This window comes from Salmo salar, chromosome ssa11 (assembly GCF_905237065.1).
Source record: "Salmo salar chromosome ssa11, Ssal_v3.1, whole genome shotgun sequence".
Classification (NCBI taxonomy): domain Eukaryota; kingdom Metazoa; phylum Chordata; class Actinopteri; order Salmoniformes; family Salmonidae; genus Salmo; species Salmo salar.
In genome coordinates, this window is record NC_059452.1 from 61,652,582 (window position 1) to 61,680,476 (window position 27,895).

The following is a 27,895-nucleotide window of genomic DNA, read 5'->3' on the forward strand; positions in this document are numbered from 1 at the left end:
TGTTACCATCTAGCTCCACTTCACCCTCCGGTAGACTAAATGGGATTTTCACCATATTGTAATCCTCACAGCTCTCCACAAGTGCATAGGGCAGCCTGGGTTACTGAAAACACTGCTTTGTGCTTGCTCATAGAATACGCAAACTAAAAATAACTTATACTATTTGGATGACTGATTTTGCTCTGGAACTAAAGTTTGTCGATTCACAAGAATATTAGCCCCTAGTGTGGAAAGAGCAGTTGGTCACACATGCCAGGAATACAGGTTCCACTGCCAAATTCACTACCACAATTCTGAATATACAAAGCAGGGTTTACAGCCAGCCCAACAGATATTTTTTTCCCCAATAATCAGCTCTGAAAATATCCGATGTGATTGGTCAAAATAACAGAATTTGGCTCCCATAGAGAGGGCAAATGACAAGGACACTTGTTTCCAGTTTTATTGCAGCAGGCACTTCACAACAAAATCCCCCATTGTTCAATATACCCCACCCTGCATAACAATTAATTGAATCTCAATCTCTTTATATTAAAATGTACTTCTGTCTGTACAAAAATGACAATGAGAAAAAAACATATCAGACACACTCGCAAGCACACTGAATTTGTCACACACACACACTGGTATAAAGGTATAGTACCACTTAATGCACACCCTTCCTTTGACCTGCCATGTTCATGTTTCTTTTCCTTCCTTTCTCCACCCTCAAAGAAACATGCTGATGCTTCTCAATAGTATTAGAACAGAAATGCAATAAAGAACGAGCAAATAACTCGTGATTGGGTAAAAATTATAATCATATACATGAACACGTATCATCCTTTCCTAAATTACAGCTATCCCATACATTTTGAAACTAAAAATAAATGTTCCCTTTGTGTTTTGTCTAATTTATGTAGTGTAAGGGTTTTTTCAGTAAGAAATTGTGATAATCTACTTTCCCTTCCACAGAAGGCAGTCACTCCTCCTGCCAGTGGTCATCCGAGACGCTCCACGTGATAAAGCCCGTCCCCTCAAACGGTCTTTCGGGCCGTCAGAACTCGTACGATTGACCCTAAGCCCCCAACTGCAAAAGCCTGAGTGAAGAAAGAGGGGAAGAGACAAATGATCAAACACAGGTGGTCGGTGGCACCTTAATTGGGGAGGACGGGCTCATAGTCATGGTTGAACACGGTTTTGTGTTCGATACCATTATGAGCCAAACTCCCCTCAGTAGCCTCCTGTGCATCATATTTCCATGAACATTAGGTGGACTAGAGTTTAAAGATTGCACAAGTTCAGATATAGGTTTCACACCTTTTCGTGCCACTGTAGGAGAATAGCACTGCTATTGTCGGAGGGCTTCTCGAAGCCTCTATATATGTACTTCATAAGCAGGTCCACCCCGCTTCTGTCAAGAGACTTGACGGCTGGCTCAATATCACTTGACTTAAATGATGTCAACACTCGCAGCACTATTGCCAGAGCCCTTTCCTGAAAGACAGAACAAGACAGTGAGAGAGAGTGTTTACAAAAGTTATTTACACCAGTGCAGATTCCCAAGAGAGGCAACATGTTTGGGATGCTTGCTAAGCCTCTCCTGCAATGAGCAGCATTCTAAACCAATGTTAATATTGACTCCAAGCACACTACATGACCAAAAGTATGTGGACACTTGCTCGTCAAACATCTCATTCCAAATTCAAGGGCATTAATATGGAGCTGCCCCCCCCCTTGCTGCTATAACAGCCTCCACTCTTCTGGGAAGGCTTTCCACTAGATGTTGGAACATTGCTGCAGGGACTTGCTTCCATTCAGCCACAAGCATTAATGTGATTGGGCTCGCAGTTACAATCCCAAAGGTGTTCAACAGGGTTGAGGTCAGGGCTCTGTGCAGGCCAGTCAAGTTCTTCCACACCAAACTCAACAAACCATTTCTGTATGGACATACGCGTGTGCACTAGGGCATTGTTATGATGAAACAGGAAAGGACCTTACCCAAATTGTTGCCACAAAGTTGGAAGCACAGAATCGTCTAGAATGCCATTGTATTCTGTAGCGTTTAGATTAGCCTTCACTGGAACGAAGGGGCCTAGCACAAACCATGAAAAACAGCCACAGACCATTATGCCTCCTCCACCAAACTTTACAGTTTTCACTATGCATTTGGACAGGTAGCATTCTCCTGGCATCCACCAAAAACAGATTTGTCCGTCGGACTGCCAGATGGTGAAGCGTGATTCATCACTCCAAAGAAAGCGTTTTCACTGCTCCAGAGTCCAATGGCAACGAGCTTTACACCTCTCCAGCTGACGCTTGGCGATCTTAGCTGCTCGGCCATGGAAACCCATTTCAAGAAGCTCCAGACAAACAATTATTGTGCTGACGTTGCTTCCAGAGGCACCATCGAGAGCATCCTGACTGGTTGCATCACTGCCTGGTATGGCAACTGTGCGGCCTCCGACCACAAGGCACTACAGAAGGTTGTGCGAATGGCCCAGTACATCACTGGGGCCAAGCTTCCTACCATCCAGGACCTCTATACCAGGCTGTGTCAGAGGATGGCCCTAAAAATTGTCAAAGACAAGCCACCCTAGTCATAGACTGTTCTCTCTGCTACCAGAGCGCCAAGTGTAGGTCCAAGAGGCTTCTAAACAGCTTCTACCCCCAAGCCATAAGACTCCTGAACATCTAATCAAATGGCTACCCAGACTATGTGCCTCCCCACCACCACCCCTCTTTACACCACCGCTACTCTGTTGTCATTATGCGTAGTCACTTCAATAGCTCTACCTACATGTACATACTACTTCAACTAACCGGTGCCCCCGCATATTGACTCTGTACCGGTACCCCCCTGTATATAGTCTCGCTATTGTTGTTTTACTGCTGCTCTTTAATTACTTGTTACTTTTCTCTTACTCTTGTCCATATTTATTGAAACTGCATTGTTGTTTGATTTGAGTTTGGAACTCTGTAGTGAGTGTTGCACCTGAGGTCAACTGATTTTTACGCGGTACAGCACTCGGCGGTTCCGTTCTGTGACCTTGTGTGGCCTACCACTTCGCGGCTGAGCCTTTGTTGCTCCTAGATGTTTCCACTTCACAATAACAGCACTTACAGTTGACCGGGGCAGCTCTAGCAGGGCAGAAGTTTGACGAACTGACTTGTTGGAATGGTGGCATCCTATGACGGTGCCACATTGAAAGTTAATGAGCTCTTCAGTAAGGCTTTTCCACTGCCAATGTTTTCTATGGCGATTGCATGGCTGTGTGCTTAATTTCATACACCTGTCAGCAACGGGTGTGGCTGAAATAGCCGAATAAACTAATTTTAAGGGATGTCCACATACTTTTGTATATATCGTGTACCTTCCCACAAAGTTACATGATGCAAGAATTTCAGATGAAAGTCTTGGCCCCTTACCTTTATTGTTGGATTTTTAGTGTTGAGAGGAGGGTTCCGCAGAGCAAGGTGAAAAGCTGTCATCGTGTCTCCTGTGCATTAGTCGGTTAAGGAATTTAACACTGTCTATTGCCATATCCTAAATAGGTTTGAAGGGCAGGAACATTGTACATCTCCACATGTTTTCCCCACCACCAGAGGCAAAAGAAACACACACCCGTTTAGGCGAGGTGCTGGCTAACGGAGTAAGAAATGGAGAGCTTCACTAGGAGCTCAGATGCAATCATTTTATAACCAATGTTTTGACAGACAAGCAGTCTTCATCAGGGTATAATGACAACCTCTGAGGGTCACTAATTGACATACTTTTAAAAGACACACAGGTGCCTGCAATCATAGCCAGGTGTGGCTTGATTTCATTAGTTGATTTACAGAAATGGAAAGAAAAAAAGCTCCAACATCCAGCCATATAATCATAGAAACAAACATTTACAATGGATAGCAAAAATACAATAATCAGAAGAATGGCTTCAGATCAAAGTCTACGTTGAGACTAAAGGGAGCAAGGGTCTTTAAATGAAAGATCCAGGTGGCCTCTCATTTTAATAAATTATCAAGGTCACCCCCTCTCCTAGAGACGGTTATGTGTTCGATGCCGATATACCGAGGGGACGAAATGGAGTGGTTGGTTCCAAAAGGTGGGCTGCAACTGGGTACGTCGAGTTTTTGCACCTAATGGTGCTACGATGCGCAGATTCTTTCCACCAAATCAAATTGTATTAGTCAAACACATTTAGTAGATTTAGCAGTTATTGCGGCTGTAGCGAAATGGTTGTGTTCCTAGCTCCAACAGTGCAGTAGTATCTAACAATTCACAAATCTAAAAGGGAATAAAGAAATAAATATTGGGACGAGCAATGTCAGTGGCATTGACTAAAATACAGTAGAATAGAGTATGTAAACAGTGGCCAGTGATTCCATGTCTACGTACATAGGGCAGCAGCCTCTAAAGGTGCAGGGTTGAGTAGCCAGGTGGTAGCCGGCTAGTGAGAAACAGACCGATATCACAGAGGGTGTTGATGCCATTGCCAGTATCTAATGTGAGATCCATTTCAAGAGCTCACAGAGGTGTCTGATCATACACAGCCAGTTCCAGCTCACCAGACCAGTGGCACCTCTCAAATGGAGAAAGATGACACACAGAGGATGAAACGCAGAGAGATAGCTATAGTTCCTCACAATGTGGAAAAACATTTTATTTTCCTGCCTCAAGCAAATCCTCTACTGGTGTCATTGCCCTGAATGTGGCTCACTCGAAATAAACATCCCTCATAAGAGGGCCATGAAGAACCTGTCACCCTGCAACTCCTGTCTCACCCAAATCAAACGGCATAGTGATTCCCTTATTAACACTGCAGCAACTGCTGGTGCTTTGCATGTTAGTTATAGACAACTATGTTTAGACATAACTAAGTTACCTAGCTAACAAGTAGCTAGAGTCTCGGGTTCTGGTAGCTCTGGAGGGCGCCCTGGTCTGGACCAGCGCTAGGATAGTTCAGCCAGGGATATCCTCCAGGCATTGACTAACTAGCAACCTAAACCGACATATTTGCACAACATCAGCTAACTACCTAGCAAGATACATGTCAGCACGAGCAGAAATTAAATGAGCATTTTGATTTGAGTTGAAAACAAAATCCATTATCAAATCACATCGGCTGTTAGCCAGCTAGCTAACACATTTAGCTAACGAACATGGGGGCATGAACGTAAAGGATATATCCTGATGAGGTTGTCTATCTCCGTGCCGTCCGGTCCCTGTTTATCGACAGCCTCATCGTGATCATCAACGAATTTGTTCTCATCAAATTCATCTATGTCGAGTTTCCTGAATCGCGACGAAAGAGTATTTTTCGCCATCAGAGCAACTTCGCTGGAAGAAATAGTAGCTAGCAAGCTAAAGCTAGTCCTACACACAGCGCTGTTGCTTTAATGCGAGCCAAGTACAGGGTACTTGCTCTGTATCGGCTCTCCTGCTATCTAGCAACCACCGTCTTCGCTAACGGTGTTTTGATTGTAATTTGTCTAGATAATATTATCCGCCAGTGTTACACACATTATTTTACCACCATGTACCTAGCTAACTCGTTTGACACGCAATTGTGTTGCCTGAATTATCTTAACTCACGTGAAGCCAGCGGCACTAATCGTCACTTCCCGAGTCAAATATATATTTTTAATCCTTCACAATAAGAGTACTGCTGCCATGATTGGGGCGTAACAGTAACTGATTACATTTAATAAATTACATGCAAACTGATTACAAAAAACCTAATTGTAATCAGATTAGATACTTTTTTTAAACTAGATTACTTATTGGATTACTTTTAAATTCAGAAAGGATGTTTGCGAGAAGAAAATAAATGACACCACTCTGTTTTCTCAACTTCATTCAATTCACTATTGAAAAAAGGTTCAAGTTTAAGTTCGTTGCACCTGAGCAAGTCTGACTACAAGTCAGAGACCACTATGATGATACAAGCGCTTGATGGATCCTTTTTGTAGTCTTCTAATGCCTCAAGGGGAAAGTAATCCAAAAGTAATGGAAAATAATCAGATAACGTTACTGAGGTTGTAATCCCAAAGTTACGCTACTGATTACAATTTTGGACAGGTAACTAGTAACTTTAGCAGATTACATTTAGAAAGTACCCTACCCAACCCTGGATAGTGCAGTATACAGTAGTACACCATTGTCATTATAAATTATTCTAGTTATCAAACTTAATACATTTAGATTTTTGTGGCCAACTAATGGAATGTAAGGCACAACCCTGGGGCGTGTTCAGTACGACAGAACGGTGTGCAAAGTTGAATTTAACAGAAACAGTGGTGGCCCAGAGGGAGAAAGTGTTTGGGGTACTGCACGAGTTTTGCGATTTCAAATCGTCACATCCAAATTGATCAGGTCACACCTCGCCACACCCACCAAATGGGAACAAATGTACCCCAAAAGGTGTTGTTGAATGACGCACAACGTTTTGGGGAAACACGTAATTCAGTACAAACTGTCACGCAACGTAGCAAACGTTGAACTGAACACACCCCTGATTTTGTGTTTGTCTATAGGCCTTCGCTATTCCTCCCTAGTTCAATTGATGCTTTTCCTCTGGTTGGCTGTGAAGTTGACTAATGGGGCTGTTGGGAAAATGTAGCATAAGTTACCACTCAAATTAATATATTGCGTTTTGAGATCAACTCCATTTCAGTCTGACTGCAGAATTACTGATCTACAAATCATCTTGCAATCCAAACGGATTCTCTTAAATGCAGTCATTGACCGAGCTATATGCCTATGGATGCAAGGACCCAGACCGACAGTCGAAAGATTAAAGTGACAACCAAAGCATGAAGTGGAGTAAAACAACCGTAGCCTATATTTTTTGTTGTTGTTACTAATAGGAAGAACATTTTAAAGATTTATTCAAGAACCAATATTAAGGGAGCCAAATGTACCCTCATGTTCGAGGGGATACACCTGAGCAAAGTGCTAATGTTCACATAATGAGTTTGGGTACAAAGATGATTTACATATATCCGTGATTTGGCACAGCACCGTGCTCAGGCCAATTTCATCAAACATGTATGTTTTTCCACATTTTGTTAGGTTATTCTAAAATGTATTCAATATATTTTTCTAAATCTACACACAATACCCCATAATGATAAAGCAAAAACCGTTTTGACATTTTTCCAAATGTGTTAAACATAAAAAACATAACTTATTTACATAAGTATTCAGACACTTTGCTATGAGACTCGAAATTGAGCTCCGGTGCATCCTGTTTCCATTGATCATCCTTGAGATGTTTCAACTTGATTGGAGTCCCCCTCTGGTAAATTCAATTGATTGGACATGATTTAGAAAGGCACACAGCTGTCTATTTAAGGTTGCACAGTCTAGATTTGATTGTTGCTGGGTGTTGTCGGCCATCGTCAGCACCGGCCTGTACCCTAAATGCCCTAAATGCCCTAAGCGCTCTCCTGGCCCCTTACACTGATAGGTGACCTAAACTGGGACATACTTAAGGCGCCTGACCAAGTCCTAAAGCAATGGGACTCCCTAAATCTTTCTCAGATTATTACCAATCCCACAAGGTATGACTCTAAACACTCATAAAAGGCTACTCTCCTTGATGTTATCCTTACAAATAATCCTGATAGGTATCAGTTTGGTGTTTTCTGTAACGAGCATAGTAGTCACTGTTTTACAGCCTGTGTTCGTAATGGCTGCTCAGTGAAACGACCTGGCCTCTGTAAAATGGTATAGAATCAGCTTGATCCCCTCTGTCGAAGACACTTGGACCTTCTTTTTTGATATTTTCAGTGGCATCGTTAACAAATATGCGCCCATAAAGAAAATGAGAATTAAAAACAGGTTCAGCCCCTGGTTCGACCGTGATCTGGCAGAGATACTCCATCTGAAAAATTCCATTTGGTAAATTGCTCGGCACACACATAATCACGCTGACTGGCTCTCGTTCAGGCAAATGAGAAATAAGTGTACTCAGGCTATCTGGAAGGCCAAAGTTAGTTACTTTAAGGAGCAGTTCTCTCTCTGTGGGACTAACACTAAGAAGTTCTGGAAAACAGTTAAAGACCTGGAGAATAAACCCTCATCCTCACAGCTGCCCATGTCCCTTAATGTTGATGATGTGGTTGTTACTGACAAGAAGCACATGGCTGAGCTCTTTAATCACCACTTCATTTAAGTCAGGATTCCTATTTGACTCTGTCATGCCTCCTTGCCCTTCCAACATTTCCTCATCTCCCACCCCTTCTAATAGGCTGACCACACCGCTCGCGTCGCGTGCACGAGGGTTGCAAAATACATTTAGAAATCTATGTTATTCAATTATTGCACCCACACTGCTCGCACGTGTCAACGAGTGTCTGCGTTGCCAAGGGCTAAAATAGAACTCCTTTCTATTTCTGACGCAGATCACACTGCAAGTCCTGCCTCTCCGATATCCTCATTGGTTTATAGAAGCAGGTACCCACGTGCCATCTCCTCATTGGTTATACCCAAGTGGGTGATTGAAAGACGAACTGTGTTGCCGGTCGGTGTAGTAATACTATGAAAGTTTAGATGCCAATCACCATATAAGTTCAAAGATGAAAAAGCCTGGAAGGAGGAAAGATGACTAGAAATGATTCAGTTGAGCGTTTTATGTGTGGATTAATTGTCGGAGTAGAGGACTTTGTGCATTTCAGGTAAAATAACAACTCAATGTTTATATCCCAGGACAAATTAGCTAGCAACAGCAAGCTAGCTAAATAGGACAAATTAGCTAGCAAGTGCAAGCTAACTAGCTAAATTGCCATAAATGTTTAATGCTTTTCGACCTGTTTCCAAATTAATTGAATTGGTTCAGAGTTTGTTTTGATATTTTAACCTGCGTGTGGTGTCGCGTTTGGTGTAGGGGGACAAAATAAATGTATGTACGATGGCGCATTATGGCGTACTCGCGCAGCCGGTTTGGGTTCCATGTAATGCAACTATCCCCGATACTCCTTCCTCTTTTTCCCCTGCCCGCGCTACATAGGTTCTCCCTGCAGGTGGTCACTGAGTCCGAGGTGCTAAAGGAGCTCCTTAAACTTGACCCCAAAATGACATCTGGGTCAGATGGTTTAAACCTGCCCCTATCATCGCCAAGGTTATCTCTGACCTTTTTAACCTGTCTCTCCTCTCTGGGGAGGTTCCCATTGCTTGGAAGGCAGCCACGGTGGATCCTTTATTTAAAGGGGAAGATTCTTAATTCTAAGCAATGTTGTGCTGCTATTTTTATTGACTTGGCCAAAGCTTTTGATACGGTAGACCATTCCATTCTTGTTGGCCGGCTAAGGATTATTGGTGTCTCTAAGGTGTCTTTGGCCTGGTTTGCTAAATACCTCTCTCAAAGAGTGCAGTGTATTAAGTCAGAACATCAGCTGTCTCAGCCACTGCCTGTCACCAAGGGGGTACCCCAAGGCTCGATCCGAGGTCCCACGCTCTTCTCAATTTACATCAACATAGCTCGAGCAGTAGGAAGCTCTCTCATCCATTTATATGCAGATGATACAGTCTTATACTCAGCTGGCCCCTCCCCGGATTTTGTGTTAAACGCTCTCCAACAAAGCTTTCTTAGTCTCCAACAAGCTTTCTCTGCCCTTAACCTTGTTCTGAACACCTCCAAAACAAAGGTCATGTGGTTCGATAAGAAGAATGCCCCTCTCCCGCCCGGTGTGATTACTACCTCTGAGGGTTTAGAGCTTGAGTTAGTCACCTCATTCAATTCCTCAGGAGTATGGCTAGATGGTATATTTTCCTTCTGTCAGCACATATAAAGATGCAGGCTAAGGTTACATCTAGACTTGGTTTCCTCTATTGTAATTGCTCCTCTTTCACCCCAGCTGCCAAACTAATCCTGATTCAGATGACCTTCCTACCCATGCCAGACTAATTTATAGATTGGCAGGTAAGGGTGCTCTCGAGGGGCTAGATGTTCTTTACCATTCGGCCATCAGATTTGCCACCAATGCACCTTATAGGACACATCACTGCACTCTATACTACTCTGTAAACTGGTCATCTCTGTATACCCCCGGTTGATGTCTTATTTATAAAACCCTCTTAGGCCTCACTCACCCTATCTGAGATACCTACTGCAGCCCTCATCCTCCACATACAACACCCGTTCTGCCAGTCACATTCTGTTAAAGGTCCCCAAAGCATACACATCTCTGGGTCGCTCGTCTTTTCAGTTCGCTGCAGCTAGCAACTGGAACGAGCTGCAAAACCACTCAAACTGGACAGTTTTATCTCCATCTGTTCATTAAAATGCTCAATCATGGACAGTCTTACTGACAGTTGTGGCTGCTTTGCATGATGTATTGTTGTCTCTACCTTCTTGCCCAATAATGTTTTGTACCATGCTTTGGCCTGCTGCCATGTTGTTTTGCTGCCATATTGTGTTGCTACCATGTTGTGTTTTCATGTGTTGCTGCCATGTTTGTTGTCATGTTGTCTTATGTCTCTCTTTATGTTGTGTTGTCTCTCTTGTTGTTATGTGTGTTTTGTAATATATTTTTATTTAATTTTGTATTTTTAATCCCAGCCCCCGTCCCCGCAGGAGGCCTTTTGCCTTTTGGTAGGCAGTAATTGTAAATAAGACTTTGTTGTTAACCGATTTGCCTAGTTAAATAACGTTAAAAAAAATTATAATAAAGAGTGCAAGTCAGAGCAAAAACCAAGCCATGATGCCAAAGGAATTGTGTGTAGAGACAGGATTGTGTCGAGGCACAGATCTGGGGAAGGGTACCACAACATTTCTGCAGCATTGAAGGTCCCCAAAAACAGAGTGGCCTCCATCATTCTTAAATGAAGGAGGTTGGAATCACCAAGACTCTTCCAAGGCCATCCAACCAAACTGAGAAATCGGGGGAGAAGGGCCTTGGTCAGGGAGTGGAGAAGGGCCTTGGTCAGGGAGTGACCAAGAACCCGATCTGGTGCAACCAATTACCTTCAGAAGTCACATAATTAGTTAAATAAAGTCCACCTGTGTGCAATCTAAGTGTCACATGATCTGTCACATGATCTCAGTATATATACACCTGTTCTGAAAGGCCCCAGTGTCTACAAAGCAAGGGGCACCACCAAGCAAGCCGCACCCTGAAGACCAAGGAGCTCTCCAAACAGGTCAGCGACAAAGCTGTGGAGAAATACAGATCAGGGTTGGGTTATAAAACAATATCTGAAACTTTGAGCATCCCACGGAGCACCATTAAATCCATTATTAAAAATTGGAAAGAATATGCCACCACAACATGATCCTGGACAACACCCTGTCGTTCTCCACTAACATCAAGGCGGTGACCCGATCCTGTAGGTTCATGCTCTACAACATTCGCAGAGTACGACCCTGCCTCACACAGGAAGCGGCGCAGGTCCTAATCCAGGCACTTGTCATCTCCCGTCTAGATTACTGCAACTCGCTGTTGGCTGGGCTCCCTGCCTGTGCCATTGAACCCCTACAACTCATCCAGAACGCCGCAGCCCGTCTGGTGTTCAACCTTCCCAAGTTCTCTCACGTCACCCCGCTCCTCCGCTCTCTCCACTGGCTTCCAGTTGAAGCTCGCATCCGCTACAAGACCATGGTGATTGCCTACGGAGCTGTGAAGGGAACGGCACCTCCATACCTTCAGGCTCTGATCAGGCCCTACACCCAAACAAGGGCACTGCGTTCATCCACCTCTGGCCTGCTGGCCCCCCTACCTCTGAGGAAGCACAGTTCCCGCTCAGCCCAGTCAAAACTGTTCGCTGCTCTGGCACCCCAATGGTGGAACAAGCTCCCTCATGACGCCAGGACAGCGGAGTCAATCACCACCTTCCGGAGACACCTGAAACCCCACCTCTTTAATGAATACCTAGGATAGGATAAAGTAATCCTTCTAACCCCCTCCCCCCCCTTAAAAGATTTAGATGCACTATTGTAAAGTGGTTGTTCCACTGGATATCATAAGGTGAATGCACCAATTTGTAAGTCGCTCTGGATAAAAGCGTCTGCTAAATGACTTAAATGTAAATGTAAACAACAAACCTGCCAAGAGAGGGCCGCCCACCAAAACTCACGGACCAGGAAAGGAGAGCATTAATCAGAGAGGCAACAAAGAGACCAAAGATAACCCTGAAGGAGCTTCAAAGCTCCACAGCGGAGATTGGACCACTTTAAGCCGTACACTCCACGGAAGAGTGGCCAGAAAAAAGCCATTGCTTAAAGAAAAAATAAGCAAACATGTTTGGTGTTCGCCAAAAGGCATGTGGGAGACTCCCCAAACATATGGAAGAAGGTACTCTGGTCAGATGAAACTATAATTGAGCTTTTTGGCAATCAAGCAAAACGCTATGTCTGGCGCAAACCCAACACCTCTCATTACCTCGAGAACAACATCCCCACAGGGTTGCATGGTGGTGGCAGCATCATTCTGTGGGGCTGTTTTTCATTGACAGGGACTGAGAAACTGGTCACAATTGAAGGAATGATGGATGGCGCTAAATACAAAGAAATTCTTGAGGGAAACCTGTTTGTCTTTCAGAGATATGAGACTGGGACGGAGGTTCACCTTCCAGCAGGACAATTACCATAAGCATACTGCTAAAGCAACACTCGAGTGGTTTAAGGGGAAACATTTAAATGTCTTGGAATGGCCTAGTCAAAGCCCAGACCTCAATCCAATTGAGAATATGTGGTATGACTTAAAGATTGCTGTACACCAGCGGAACCCATCCAACTTGAAGGAGCTGGAGCAGTTTTTCCTTGAAGAATGGGCAAAAATCCCAGGGGCTAGATGTGCCAAGCTTATAGAGACCCCAAGAGACTTGATGCTGTAATTGCTGCAAAAGGTGGCTCTGCAAAATATTGACATTGGGGGGGTGAATAGTTATGCACGCTCAAGTTTTCAGTGTTTTTGTCTTATTTCTTGTTTGTTTCACAATAACAAATATTTTGCATCTTCAAAGTGGTAGGCATGTTGTGTAAATCAAATGATAAAACCCCCCCCCAAAATCTATTTTAATTCCAGGTTGTAAGGCAACAGAATAGGAAAAATGCCAAGGGGGGTGAATACTTTCGCAAGCCACTATAGCCCATGTGCCTCACCCTAATAATTTGGTCTCTTTCCCCTTATAACTTAGCCTACTGTTCTGAATTGGTGGTGCACATGTAGCCTATAGCCTGTTTTAAAGAAATGTCATGATCGAATATTGTAAGAGCTTTCATTGTCTGCTTATATGGCCCCTGTATTTATCCTACGGTTCTGACTTAGTGTACAGGGAGAATACTTTTAGAACAACCCGTGTTCTGAATTCTGTCACTGCCAAAATACATCATCCAGGAGGGTGCTCTTGATGGGGCTGTCCATATCGGCAGACTGATATGGCCATTTCTTGGAGAGACTCCTTCCCCTTCAGGAGACTGTCAAAAATGTTGATAACACCACCCCAACGTTTGTTGCTGGGCAGCTTCAATGTGGTGCTCTTATTCTTCTCACTTTGCTTGGTGAGGTAGATTGCTGCTATAACTTGATGACCCTTCACATACCTAACCATTTCCTTGGCTCTCTTGTAGAGTATATCCATTGTTTTCAGTGCCATGATGTCCTTGAGGAGCAGATTCAATGCATGAGCAGCACAGCCTATGGGTGTGATGTGAGGGTAGGACTCCTCCACTTTAGACCAAGCAGCATTCATGTTCGCAGCATTGTCTGTCACCAGTGCAAATACCTTCTGTAGTCCAAGGTCATTGATGACTGCCTTCAGCTCATCTGCAATGTAGAGACCAGTGTGTCTTTTGTCCCTTGTGTCTATGCTCTTGTAGAATACTGGTTGAGGGGTGGAGATGATGTAGTTAATTATTCCTTGCCCACGAACATTCGACCACCCATCAGAGATGATTGCAATACAGTCTGCTTTCTCTATGATTTGCTTGACCTTCACTTGAACTCGGTTGGAGGGGTGTATGCTGGGTGAAGAACATTCAGAAATATATTTCAATACACATTGCCTGTGAGCATCAGAGGTGAACCAGTTGCGTACACAGCTCGAGCAAGACATTCATCAGCATTTCTCTGACTACGTTCCTCCATTGAGTCAAAAAAACTTCTGATTCCAGGAGGACCCTGAGCTGTTGCTATCGATAAGGTGTCTGATTCATAATTTTCACCTCGAATAGAAGTAGAGGGACTTTTGTCAGAGGTTGCTTGTTGTAAGCGCTGAGGGAACTTTATGCACTTGGCCAGATGATTCTGCATCTTTGTTGCATTCTTCACGTATGATTTGGCACAATATTTGCAAATGTACACAGATTTTCCTTCTATATTAGCTGCAGTGAAATGTCTTCACACATCAGATAGTGCCTGTGGCATTTTCCTGTAAAGATTAGAAAAAATGTTGTCAAAAAACTCCAAATACAATTCTATGTGCAGATAGATAGTTAACTTCTTCGGGGTAGTGGGCGGTATTTTGACGTCTGGATGAAAATCATGCCCAAAGTAAACTTCCTGCTACTCAGGCCCAGAAGCTAGGATATGCATACAATTACATTTGGATAGAAAGCACTCTAAAGTTTCTAAAACTGTTAAAATAATGTCTGTGAGTATAACAGAACTGAAATGGCAGGCGAAACCCCGAGGACAAATTCCGGAAATTTCCCGGTAAGTTTCTGACCCTTTGCAACCCTACTCACTTGTGAAAAGATGTGGCTGTTTTTTGTCTTTGCCCATAACTTTGCAGCTTTTGGTGTAAATGTTTGAGGACAGGGTTTTGTTCTTTGTCATTCTAATGGAATCCAGAATCGCAGAGAATTGGACAGGGAAAGAACTTTTACAATTCCAACTCTTGAATCCTGCAAGATACTGTTCTTAATTATACATCTACCTTTTTTTGCCAAAGCAGAGATGCTGAATAAATGTTTTTGCCTGCGCTACAGATGTCTGTATCGGTCCGCTAATACTAGTGCACTACTTTTGTGATATAAAATATATACACTACAGTTCAAAAGTTTGGGGTCACTTAGAAATTCCTTGTTTTTTTAAAGAAAAGCTAATTTTTTGTCCATTACAATAACATCAAATTGATCAGAAATACAGTGTGGACATTGTTAATGTTGTAAATGACTATCAGATTTTTTTTAATGGAATATCTACATAGGTGTACAGAGGCCCGTTTATCAGCAACCATCATTCCTGTGTTCCAATGGCACGTTGTTAGCTAATCCAAGTTTATAATTTTAAATGGCTAATTGATCATTAGAAAACCTTTTTGTAATTATGTTAGCACAGCTGAAAACAGTTCTGATTAAAGAAGCAATAAAACTTGCCGCCTTTAGACTAGTTGAGTATCCGGCGCATCAGCATTTGTGGGTTCGATTGCAGGCTCAAAATGGTCAGAAACAAAGAACTTTCTTCTGAAACTCGTCAGTCTATTCTTGTTCTGAAAAATGAAGGCTATTCCATGCGAGAAATTGCCAAGAAACTGAAGATATGGTGCAACGCTGTGTACAACTCCCTTCACAGAACAACGCAAACTGGCTCTAACCAGAATAGAAAGATGAGTGGGAGGCCCCAGTGCACAACTGAGCAAGAGGACAAGTGCATTGGAGTGTCTAGTTTGAGAAACCGATGGCTCACAAGTCCTCAACTGGCAGCTTCATTAAATAGTACCCGCAAAACAGTGAAGAGGCGACGCCGGGATGCTGGCCTTTTAGGCAGAGTTGCAAAGAAAAAGCCATATCTCAGACTGGCCAATAAAAAGAAAAGATTAATATGGGCAAAAGAACACAGACACTGGACAGAGGAACTCTGTCCAGTGTCTGTGCCGGTACTCCTCGATGAGGAGTGAAATCAACACCCGGACCATGGACTGTCTGCTTGATTGAGACTCATTGGTGCCAGGTAACCTAGCAGGTGAAAGCGTAGGGCCTGCAACCGAAAAGTCGCTGGTTCGAATACCCGAACCGACTAGGTGAAAAATCTGTTGACGTGCCCTTGAGCACGTCAACGCTGGTATTCAAACCAGCGACTTTTCGGTTACAGGCCCTACGCTTTCACCTGCTAGGTTACCTGGCACCAATGAGTCTCAATCAAGCAGACAGTCCATGGTACGGGTGTTGATTTCACTCCTCATCGAGCGGTTTAGAGAAACGTGTTCTACAGCAGTTACATCATTAAATGGTCCTAGTGATGGGAATTGTGACTGTGATTATACCCGAACCGGTATTCGAACCGGTTCGGGTATTCGAACCAGGCAGTTTACTTTGGCCCTTGAGCACGTCAACCGTTGATGAATAAAATAATTTATTCAACAACTGTTAGTCACTTCATATGATAAAAACACTCTTCCTCAAATATATTCACTGTGTTCTTCAAATCTTTGTATGCTCCTTGTAAAAAATGTCAGCGTAGAGATTGGCTTGTCATTTCAATAGACATAGGCTACAGACTCAAATCTGGGTCTATGATTCTAATAACATTTGGCCATAGTTTGCTTGGATAAAGGCAGGAAGCCTATAGGCCCTGACAGGCCTACATCTCATGTCAGATAGTCTACAGTAGTTTAGACAATTTTGTAAGCAAGATGTAAACTGAATTATTTAGCAGCTTGCTTAGTTCAAAATAACAGACTAATTTATTCAACATGAATAGCAAGGCGATTTTGCAATAAGAAGTGCTTGTTTCCCCACTAGCCTGCTGGTCATAATTTCAATCACTTTATTAAATATTCATAATATGTATATGAACTGAAAGTTTGTCAACAACAGCCAATGTTTATTTTTTCGAATTTGTTTTAGCTGTAGCCTAATATGACTACTGTCATGTCAATATAATGCGTTCATAATAACACAAGACTACAACAACAATAAACTGAAGTTATAGGCTATTTATTAAATTGTTTTGCCTGCGCCAGGTAGGCTACACAAGTCACACAAATTGATTTGCAATGACTCCAGTGATATCGTAATTTCAACATGTTTATTGTATCAAATGATAGCCTACAATGGTATATACATGAATAGGCTACTTAAGGCCAACAGAGACAATTGTATAATTTTCCACATTTAGCCTAATGTCAGTTTCATTGAGGACTTTTCCCCATAAAAATAACCACGCGAGGGAGTTCCATAAATTCCATTTCATATTTCCACTCGGGCAGCCCCCGAGACCCAATAACTGAGCATGCATAAAGCACTTCGCTTGATACCGTTTTCTTTAAACAGTCAACATTAGAATTTAGTTTAAACCACCTCCGAGCGGATTTATATAATGCGCTCTAGTGCGCCCAAAGTCGTTGTCCAGTGCGTTGTCTCCATTATTTATTGATGTGCATTAATATGTTTTATGGAAAACGGTTTGGAAATAGGTGTCTCCATAATGACAATCTAAATAGCCTACCTACAACTGGTAAATAGTTGTCACTGTGTGTGCGCTTGCTGCGCTCTCTCTCGCTCAAGTGACTCAGCCAATAACTGTAGTGCTCTCTCAACACACACACAGGGCCGGCCCTCCCATTAAGCAAGATTAGGCCTCCGCCTAGGCGGCAATTGAATTTGGTTCGGCATTTTGACAATTGGCTGCCGCCCTCCGGCACCCCAGATCGGCTACTACACCGCCCGGGTCACATCAGCCACCCGCGTATATGGGATTATCCAATTGTGAAACAATAAAAATGAAGCTGCCAAATAAATGATTGAATTTTTAAAAAGCTTGTTCGTGATGAAGACGATTAAGGCAGTAGCCTAACCTAGGCTGTTGACGTTAGCTAGCTACTACTAGTGGATATAATTTTAGCTAAAAGTAATCTATATAGATTTTAAACGATTTGCTACCATGTCTAAGAGACAAAAACTATCCGGAAGCGAATATAAAAATTTTTTAAAACTAGGAGAAAAGAGCCACAATCTCTAAACCAAAGAAATTCGCTGGTGAAATGTATCAGTGTGCAGCAGTGTCCATCAGCCGGTGTGGAGAATGACAAGCCTACGAGGACAGGCCATTCATTCGCCGAGAACGACGAGCCCCCGTTCGCTGATTCTAGCAGCGAAGAGGGCAAACCGAAGGAGTCCGAGCCATGCACTTCCACTGATGACAGCTCTCTGGCTGGACAAGAACAGGTGGTCGCACCAGGCCTAGCCACACCTCCAAACAATGCCGGCGAAGACCCTACTATCTTGGACCCAGACTCAGATTCGTCGCTCCCCGTCCCCGATGACAGCGGTGGTGCTGCTGCTAAATCCGACTCCCAGACAAAAAACATAAAAGATCCCCGTGAGTGGCCAAAATATAGAAATGGATCTTTAAGGGATATGTTAGTGCAGGCCGGGCCACATCAAGATAAAGAGGGGAATTTCCCAAGAGATGAGGGGCAAAGAACGTTTTCGGTGGCCCACTACAATAGGAGGATGGCGAACGGGGAGAGAGTGGATAGACCAAGGCTTGTCTATTCCAAGCAAAACGATGCAGCCTTCTGTTTTTGCTGCAAACCTTTTTCACACGAGTGAAAATCTGCGCTGTTCAGGGATGGAATCAGGGACTGGAAGAATCAATGCCACCTCCTCAGCTCGCATGAGAAGTCGCATGACCACCTATATAGTTTCCAGAGGTGGAAGGAGCTGGAGATCAGGCTGGTGTCCAAGCATACTCAGATTATTTGATTTCAGTACCATGGACAGCCACCAAGAGAACATCGCTGACTGCAATGCAGCAGCAGAGGAAAGAGGCCACTCTTGGTGGAGACGAAATAAATGAATGCTGATGTTGGACAATCAAATTCGATATGTAAATAAACGAAATTTGTTAAGGCTGGGTCATTGACATAAAGCTTATTTTACACTGCTCCAGCGAAACGAGGCCCGCCATGCATTTATGAAAGCAGTTGTTTCCAAAACTCAAATGATCTTACTCTGTTCTACAGAAATATAAACATAATATTTTTATTGTAATTGTAAGAATTATGGGGTCGTACCATGTGTGATAACAGGTGGGATATTATTAATAAGAAACTCGTTTTCCTACTGTAGGTTGTAGGTTGCATAGTGATAGCAACATGGTAACTCTGATGCAGACGTATAAATATAATTGGAGCTTATTTCTTCCTCTTCCAAAAAAACAAGTGGTAAGCCTACCTGTTTGACAGACACAATTATCCTATCCAGAGATGTTGGAATAGCCAAATACTCCAATACTGTCGCATGCACTGATTAAATACCTCCGTGTCTGGGAAGGGCTTGGTGTGTTTGGCTCTGATTAAATACCTCCGTGTCTGGGAAGGGCTTGGTGTGTTTGGCTCTGATTAAATACCTCCGTGTCTGGGAAGGGCTTGGTGTGTTTGGCTCTGATTAAATACCTCCGTGTCTGGGAAGGGCTTGGTGTGTTTGGCTCTGATTAAATACCTCCGTGTCTGGGAAGGGCTTGGTGTGTTTGGCTCTGATTAAATACCTCCGTGTCTGGGAAGGGCTTGGTGTGTTTGGCTCTGATTAAATACCTCCGTGTCTGGGAAGGGCTTGGTGTGTTTGGCTCTGATTAAATACCTCCGTGTCTGGGAAGGGCTTGGTGTGTTTGGCTCTGATTAAATACCTCCGTGTCTGGGAAGGGCTTGGTGTGTTTGGCTCTGATTAAATACCTCCGTGTCTGGGAAGGGCTTGGTGTGTTTGGCTCTGATTAAATACCTCCGTGTCTGGGAAGAGCTTGGTGTGTTTGCTCTGATTAAATACCTCCGTGTCTGGGAAGGGCTTGGTGTGTTTGGCTCTGATTAAATACCTCCGTGTCTGGGAAGGGCTTGGTGTGTTTGGCTCTGATTAAATACCTCCGTGTCTGGGAAGGGCTTGGTGTGTTTGGCTCTGATTAAATACCTCCGTGTCTGGGAAGGGCTTGGTGTGTTTGGCTCTGATTAAATACCTCGGTGTCTGGGAAGGGCTTGGTGTGTTTGGCTCTGATTAAATACCTCCGTGTCTGGGAAGGGCTTGGTGTGTTTGACTAGAACCAGGGCTCCAATTGAGTGAGGGTATCACATACCCCTTGTTAAAGAAAAGGGGAAAAAGGATATCTATTGTTTGCTTTATATTTTGAAATAAATACATAAAACGTATCCAGATTATATCAAACGTTCTATAACAATGCTTAACTCAGTGATGCCTTATGGTAGAAACAAGCTCTAAAATGCCCGCGAAAGACGTGACTCGGATCCATGTTTGCGTCAACCTATGTATGTGAACAGACATTTTCAGTGATGAAATATAACAAGTCAAGGCACAGATCATCTCTTACTGACTCTCCCCTCTCAGCAATCCTGAGCATAGCGACGTCAGAAACGATACCTGACTTCACTGCTCTAGTCAATGCCCATTAACCTCGGTGTAGTTCATTGCATGTTTAATAATGAAAATACCTACCAAAAGGAGAACATGGATGTGGTTTATATCTGTGCATGTTAATAAAGTAAAATAAGTAGCAAATCTGGACATGATTTACGGTAGATATATCTGTCAACACAGTCATACACATGATGTATAATCCTGTAATATGATTCTGGCCCGCGATGGCAAAAATATATTCTATTGTGGACCTCCATGGAAAATAATTGTCCAGGCCTGGGCTAGATGATATATTGTATGTTATGTACATTTCTTAACATGCCTGCCATTGGTTGATCTACACCATACACTTGAATACAGGGTGTCAGGTCAGGCCCAAGCCTATTCAATTAGCTGGTTAGTTCCAGGGCTTTTAATGCTGTACTTTTTCTTATGATGACACTCTTCCTTAAAGGGTGTATACAGTCTGTTGCTGTGTTTGGCTGAACTGACCCAATAATAATAATAATTATTATTATTCTTTTGAATGATGATGTTGGAGGTCCTTTAGAGTGCAGGAATTACTGTTGGAATTACCTGGATTTCTGCATAAATTCTGATCTGATCTTCATCTAAGTCACAACAGTAGACAAACACAGTCTGCTTAAACTAATAACACAAACACGAACACATCGTGTAAACATTCACAGTACAGGGTGTAAAAAGTATGTGAACCCTTGGTTTTAATAACTGGTTGACCCTCCTTTGCCAGCAATAACCTCAACCTAAAGTTTTCTTTAGTTGCGGATCAGACCTGCACACTGGTCAGGAGGAATTTTGGATCATTCCTCTTTACAAAACTGTTTCAGTTCAGCAATATTCTTGGGATGTCTGGTGTGAACCGCTCTCTTGAGGTCATGCCACAGTATCTCAATCGGGTTGAGGTCAGGACTCTGACTGGGCCACTCCAGAAGGCGTATTTTCTTCTGTTGAAGCTGTTCTGTGTTTTGGGTTGTTGTCCTGTTGCATCACCCAACTTCTGTTGAGCTTCAATTGGCGGACAGATAGCCTAACATTCTCCTGTAAAATGTCTTTTTTAACTTGGTGCTCCCTCCACCATACTTTACAATTTGGATGAGGTTTTGATGTTGGTGTGCTGAGCCTTTTTTTCTCCACACATAGTGTTGTGTGTTCCTTCCAAACAACTCAACTTTAGTTTCATCTGTCCACAGAATATTTTTCCAGTAGCGCTGTGGAACAACCAGGTGCTCTTTTGCGAAATTCAGACATGCAGCAGTGTTTTTTTTGAACAGCAGTGGCTTCTTCTCTGGTGTCCTCCCGTGAACACCATTCTTGTTCAGTGTTTTACGTATCATAGACTCGTCAACAGAGATGTTAGCATGTTCCAGAGATTTTTGTAAGTCTTTAGCTGACACTCTAGGATTATTGTTAACCTCATTGAGCATTCTGTGCTGTGCTTTTGCAGTCATCTTTGCAGGACGGCCACTCCTAGGGAGAGTACTGAACTTTCTCCATTTATAAACAATTTGTCTTACCGTTGACTGATGAATATCAAGGCTTTGGGAGATACCTTTCCAGCTTTATGCAAGTCAACAATTTTTATACTTAGGTCTTCTGAGATCTCTTTTGTTCGAGGCACGTTTCACATCAGGCAATGGTTTTTGTGAAAAGCAAACTCAAATTTTGTGATTTAAAAAAAATGTATAGAGCAGGGCAGCTCTAACCAACATCTCCAATCTTGTCTCATTGATTGGATTCCAGTTTAGCTGACTCCTGACTCCAATTACATACTTTTCCCAACCCACACTGTGAATGTTTAAATTATGTATTCAATATAGACAAGAAAAATACAATAATTTGTGTGTTATTAGTTTAAGCACACTGTGTTTGTCTATTGTTGTGACTTAGATGAAGATCAGATCACATTTTATGACCAATTTATGCAGAAATCCAGGTAATTCCAAAAGGTTCACATACGTTTTCTTGCCACTGTATCTCCTTAATGCTGTGGTGGCTCCAAGCAGAGACGTATCAGCCAAACGTTCCGGGTAGTTTCTGAGAATAATATTGACGAATATACTGATAGAGTGACTGAGTTTATCAGGAAGTGTATAGATTGGAGATTGGAGTACCCACTGTGACTATTAAAACCCACTCTAACCAGAAACCGTGGCTCGATGCCAGCATTCGCGCAAAACTGAAAGCGTGAACCACCGCATTTAAACCATGACAAGGTGACTGGCAATATGGCAGAATACAAACAGTTTAGTTATTCCTTCCGCAAGGCAATCAAACAGGCAAAATGTCAGAATAGAGACAAAGTGGAGTCGCAATTCAACGGCTCAGACACGAGACGTATGTGGCAGGGTCTACAGTCAATCACGGATTGCAAAAGGAAAACCAGACACGTCACGGACACCGATGTCTTGCTTCCGGACAAGCTAAACACCTTCGCCCGCTTTGAGGATAACACAGTGCCACCGACGCGCCCCGCTACCAAGGACTGTGGGCTCTCCTTCTCCGTGGCCGACGTAAGACATTTAGGCGTGTTAACCCTCGCAAGGCTGCCGGCCCAGATGACATCCCTAGCCGTGTTCTCAGAGCATGCACAGACCAGCTGGCTGGTGTGTTTACGGACATATTCAATCTCTTCCTATCCCAATCAGCTGTCCCCACATGCTTCAAGGTGGCCACCATTGTTCCTGTATCCAAGAAAGCAAAGGTAACTGAACTAAATGACTATCGTCCCGTAGCACTCACTTCTGTCATCATGAAGTACTTTGAGAGACTAGTCAAGGATCATATCACCTCTATCTTACCTGTTACCCTAGACCCACTTCAATTTGCTTACCACCCCAATAGATCCACAGATGATGCAATCACCATCACACTGCACAATGCCCTATCCCATCTAGACAAGAGGAATACCTATGTAAGAATGCTGTTCATTGACTTTAGCTCAGCATTCAACACCATAGTACCCTCCAAGCTCATCATTAAGCTCAAGGCCCTGGGTCTGAACCCCGCCCTGTGCAACTGGGTCCTGGACTTCCTGACGGGCCGTCCCCAGGTGGTAAAGGTAGGAAACAACACCTCCACTTCGCTGATCCTCAACACTGGGGCCCCACAATGGTGCGTGCTCAGCCCCCTCCTGTACTCCCTGTTCACCCATGACTGCGTGGCCAAGCACACCTCAACTTTGCAGACGACACAACAGCAGTAGGCTTGATTACCAACAATGACAAGACAGCCTACAGGGAGGAGGTGAGGGCTCTGGGAGTGTGGTGCCAGGAAAATAACCTCTCACTCAACGTCAACAAAACAAAGGAGATGATCGTGGACTTCAGGAAACAGCAGAGGGAGCACCCCCCATCTACATCAACAGGACCGCAGTGGAGAAGGTGGAAAGCTTCAAGTTTCTCAGCGTACACATCACTGACAAACTGAAATGGTCCACCCACACAGACAGTGTGGTGAGCCTCTTTAACCTCAGGAGGCTGAAGAAATGTGGCTTGGCACCTAACACTCACAAACTTTTACAGATGCACAATTGAGAGCCTCCTGTCGGACTGCCTGGTACTTCAACTGCACCTCCCGCAACCGTAGGGCTCTCCAGAGGGTGGTGCGGTCTTCCGAACATATCACCGGGGGCAAACTACATGCCCTCCAGGACACCTACAGCACCCGATGTCACAGGAAGGCCAAAAAGATCATCAAGGACAATAACCCCCCGAGTCACTGCCTGTTCACCCTGCTGTCATCCAGAAGTTGAGGTCAGTACAGGTGCATCAAAGCTGGGACCAAGTGACTGAAAAACAGCTTCTATCTCAATGCCACCAGACTGTTAAATAGCCATCAGTAGCACATTAGAGGCTGCTGCCTATATACGTAGACTTGATATCACTGGCCACTTTAATAAATGGAACACTAGTCACTTTAAGGTTTACATATCTTGCATTACTTATCTCATATGTATATACTGTATTCTATACTATTCTACCGTATCTTAGTCTGCCGCTCTGACATTGCCTGTCTTAATTCCATTCCTTTGCTAGATTTGTGTGTATTAGGTATATGTTGTGAAATTGTTAGATATTACTTGTTAGATATTACTGCACTGTCGGAGCTAGAAACACAAGCATTTCGCTACACCCACAATAACATCTGCTAAACACGTGTATGTGACCAATAATGATTTATGAGGTCCTATTTTTACTGAAAGTAAAAGATTGTGTACAAGGTACAGTTCTGACTGAAACACAGCTTGAAAGAATTGTCCACAGCAATTGTGAACTATTCCAACCTAATGGCTGTGATTCCCCCCCCCCCCATGCTCATGTTACTGGTAGAATGTGAACCCCAGTCTCCCGCTCCTCAACCAGACATCTTAACCATTAGAACAAAAATAGATTATCTTTGGCCAAGGTTTTAACTCAGCTCTGCTAAAATTTGACGAACAAGTACTTTTCTAGGTACACTCTGTAGGCTATACTTGTGCTCTTACTCAAGTAATTTCTGAAGTAAGTAAGTTACTTTATACACTATTACATTATTATTATTATGTTGCAGGGCTCGACATACAGGGCTGCCCGCTGCCTTTGGGCCAGTTAAATCATCCACATCAGTGGCCCGCTTGGGACAGTAAAAATGTTTTTGTTGTAATAATGCTATTTTCAATCTAGGCTATGTAACTGATGAAAAAACAGATGACTTCCCGAAGCTGTTAGTTCATTATGTCGATAATTTATCACGTGCCCCACACACAGCCTGGGCAGAATAGGCTGTCAGGCAGTAAGAGCGTGCCGCTCAACTGGTTGTCCATGGAGCAGCTCACAAAAGAACGACAGCGGTAGGGTAGGTAGCAAAGACCTTTCAACTTATATCTACCAGTAAAATGCTAAGGCAACAATGGGTATGCAAACGAGGTATTTAAAAAGTTTGGTCTGAAGTCTTGACTGAATTGCGCATCTCAAAGATTTAACCATCATACGCTGTTTGAATGAGATTTTCTAAGGCTTTCCCAAATCAATCGGGTCGACAAACTCTGCCGTCATATGTAGGATGTACATTGTAGGCTACAGAAACACTGCAAGCCACTCTTACTTGAGTAGTTTTTTAAGATGGCAAATTTTCCATATGTAATAGAAAGCTAAGTATTTGTTTATACGGCTTCAAGAATGTGACTGATCAAAGTGCCTCAGGCCTTGAAAAAAAAATGATTGAACTAATTGAAAGTAAGGGCATATCGGTGAACAAATGCAGTGGACGCCAGTGCAATGAGTGGAACCTACTCAGGTGTTCAAAAGTGCATATCATACCGAGACCCTAATGCTTCTTAGGTAGGCATAGTTCTTTATGAATTTTAGTTTAGAAAATGATCTCTCCACAGAAGGTACAGGTATGGTTACAGTGCATTCAGAAAGTATTCATACCCATGATTTATTCCACATTTTGTTGTTACAGGCTGAATTCAAAATGCATTCAATATTTTCACCCATCTACACACAATATCCCATAATGACAAAGTGAAAACATGTTTTTAGATTTTTTTTGGTGCATATTTATTGAAAATGAAATACAGAAATATCTAATTTACATAAATATTCACATCCCTTTGCTATGACACTACAATTTCCTTAGCTCATCCTTGACATGTCACTACAACTTGATTGGAGTCCACCTGTGGCCATTTCAATTGTTTGGACATTATTTTTGAAAGAAACACACCTGTCTACATAAGGTCTCACTGTTGACAGTGCATGTCAGAGTAGAAACTATTCCATGAAGTTCAAGGGACTGTCCGTAGATATCAGAGATATAATTATGATGAGACATGTATCTGGGGAAGGGTATAAAACAGGTTATAGAGTGTTAACTAGTATGGGCTATGTGGGACGCTAGCGTCCCACCCGCGGTACAGCCAGTGAAATAGCAGGGTGGCAAATTCAAAACAACAAAAATCTCAATTCAAATTTCTCAAACATACAAGTATTATACACCATTTTAAAGATAAGATTCTCCTTAATCTAACCACAGTGTCCGATTTCAAAAAGGCTTTACGGCGAAAGCAAAACATTAGATTATGTTAGGACATCACCTTGACAAGAAAAACCACACAGCCATTTTCCAAGCAAGGAGAGGCGTCACAAAAACCAGAAAGACAGCTAAAATGAATCACTAACCTTTGATGATCTTCATCAGATGACACTCCCAGGACTCAATGTTACAAAATACATGTATGTTTTGTTCGATAAAGTTCATATTTATATCCATAAACCCCATTGTTACATTGGCGCGTGATGTTCAGAAAATGTATTGCCTCCAAAACTACCGGTGAATGAGCACATCAATTTACAAAAATACTCATCATAAACGTTGATAAACTTTACAACAGTTATTGAAAGAATTATAGATATACTACTCCTTAATGCAACCGCTGTGTCAGATTTTAAAATAGCTTTCGGCAAAAGCACATTTTTCAATATTCTGAATACAGAGCTCAGCCATCAAAGCAAGCTATACAGTTACCCGCCAAGTTCTGGAGTCAACTAAACTCAGAATTAGTATTATAAATCTTCCCTTACCTTTGCTGATCTTTGTCGGAATGCACTCCCAGGACTCCCACTTTCACAAGAAATGTTATTTTTGTTCGAAATACTCCATATTTATGTCCAAATACCTCCGTTTTGTTCGTGTGTTCAGGTCACTAATCCAAAGGCATAACGCGAGAGCGCAGAACCAGAGACGAAAAGTCAAATAGTTCCATTACCATTCATAGAAACATGTCAAACGATGTTTACAATCAATCCTTAGGGTTTTTTTTAACATAAAACGTCGATAATATTCCAACCGGACAATAGCGTATTCATTACAGAGGAAAAAGGAGAGGCGCTCCAACGTGCCCGCGCAGTAAACAACTCACTGTTCCCAGGCAGTCCACTGATTGACTGAGCTCCTATTCTCTGCCCAGTAACAGTAGACGAATTAAACAAGTTTCTAAAGGCTGTTGACAGCCAATGGAAGCCTTAGGAAGTGCAACATGACCCCACAGACACTGTAGTTTGAATAGGGATTAGATAGAAGAACTACAAGTCACTTCCTGGTTGGATTTTTTCTCAGGTTTTTGCCTGCCATATGAGTTTTGTTATACTCACAGACATCATTCAAACAGTTTTAGAAACTTCAGAGTGTTTTCTATTCAAATCGACTAATCATATGCATATCCGACATTCTGAGCCCGAGTAGTAGGCAGTTTAATTTGAGCACGTCATTCAGCCGAATTTCCGAATACTGCCCCCTGTCCAAGAGCATAGTGGTCTCCATCATTGGGAAATTGAAAAAATATGGAACTACCCAAATTCTGCCTAGAGCTGGCAGTCTAACCAAATGGAGCAACCAAGCAAGAAGGACCTTGGTCAGGGAGGTGACCAAAAACCCAATGACCACTCTGACAGAACTATAGAGTTCCTTGGCTGAGATGGAAGAACCTGCCAGAAGGACAACAGTCTCTACAGCACTTCACCAATCTGGGATTTATGGGAGAGTGGCCAGACATAAGCCACTCCTGAGAGAAAGGCACATGATAGCACACCTGGCGTTTGCAA

The 27,895-nt window shown here is 42.9% G+C and overlaps 1 protein-coding gene across 1 annotated transcript; it reads right to left on the minus strand.

Annotated features, from left to right (window-relative positions):
- Nucleotides 1–428: 428 nt before the first annotated feature.
- LOC106562824 (actin-related protein 2/3 complex subunit 5-like protein) lies at nucleotides 429–5,610 on the minus strand. The gene is made up of 4 exons (XM_014127843.2): nucleotides 5,168–5,610; nucleotides 3,409–3,481; nucleotides 1,300–1,476; nucleotides 429–1,079 (listed from the first exon to the last, which is right to left on the minus strand). Exons 1-4 carry the CDS (start codon nucleotides 5,305–5,307, stop codon nucleotides 1,017–1,019), a joined length of 453 nt encoding a protein of 150 aa, XP_013983318.1. The 5' UTR covers nucleotides 5,308–5,610; the 3' UTR covers nucleotides 429–1,016.
- Between the last annotated feature and the right edge of the window lie 22,285 nt (nucleotides 5,611–27,895).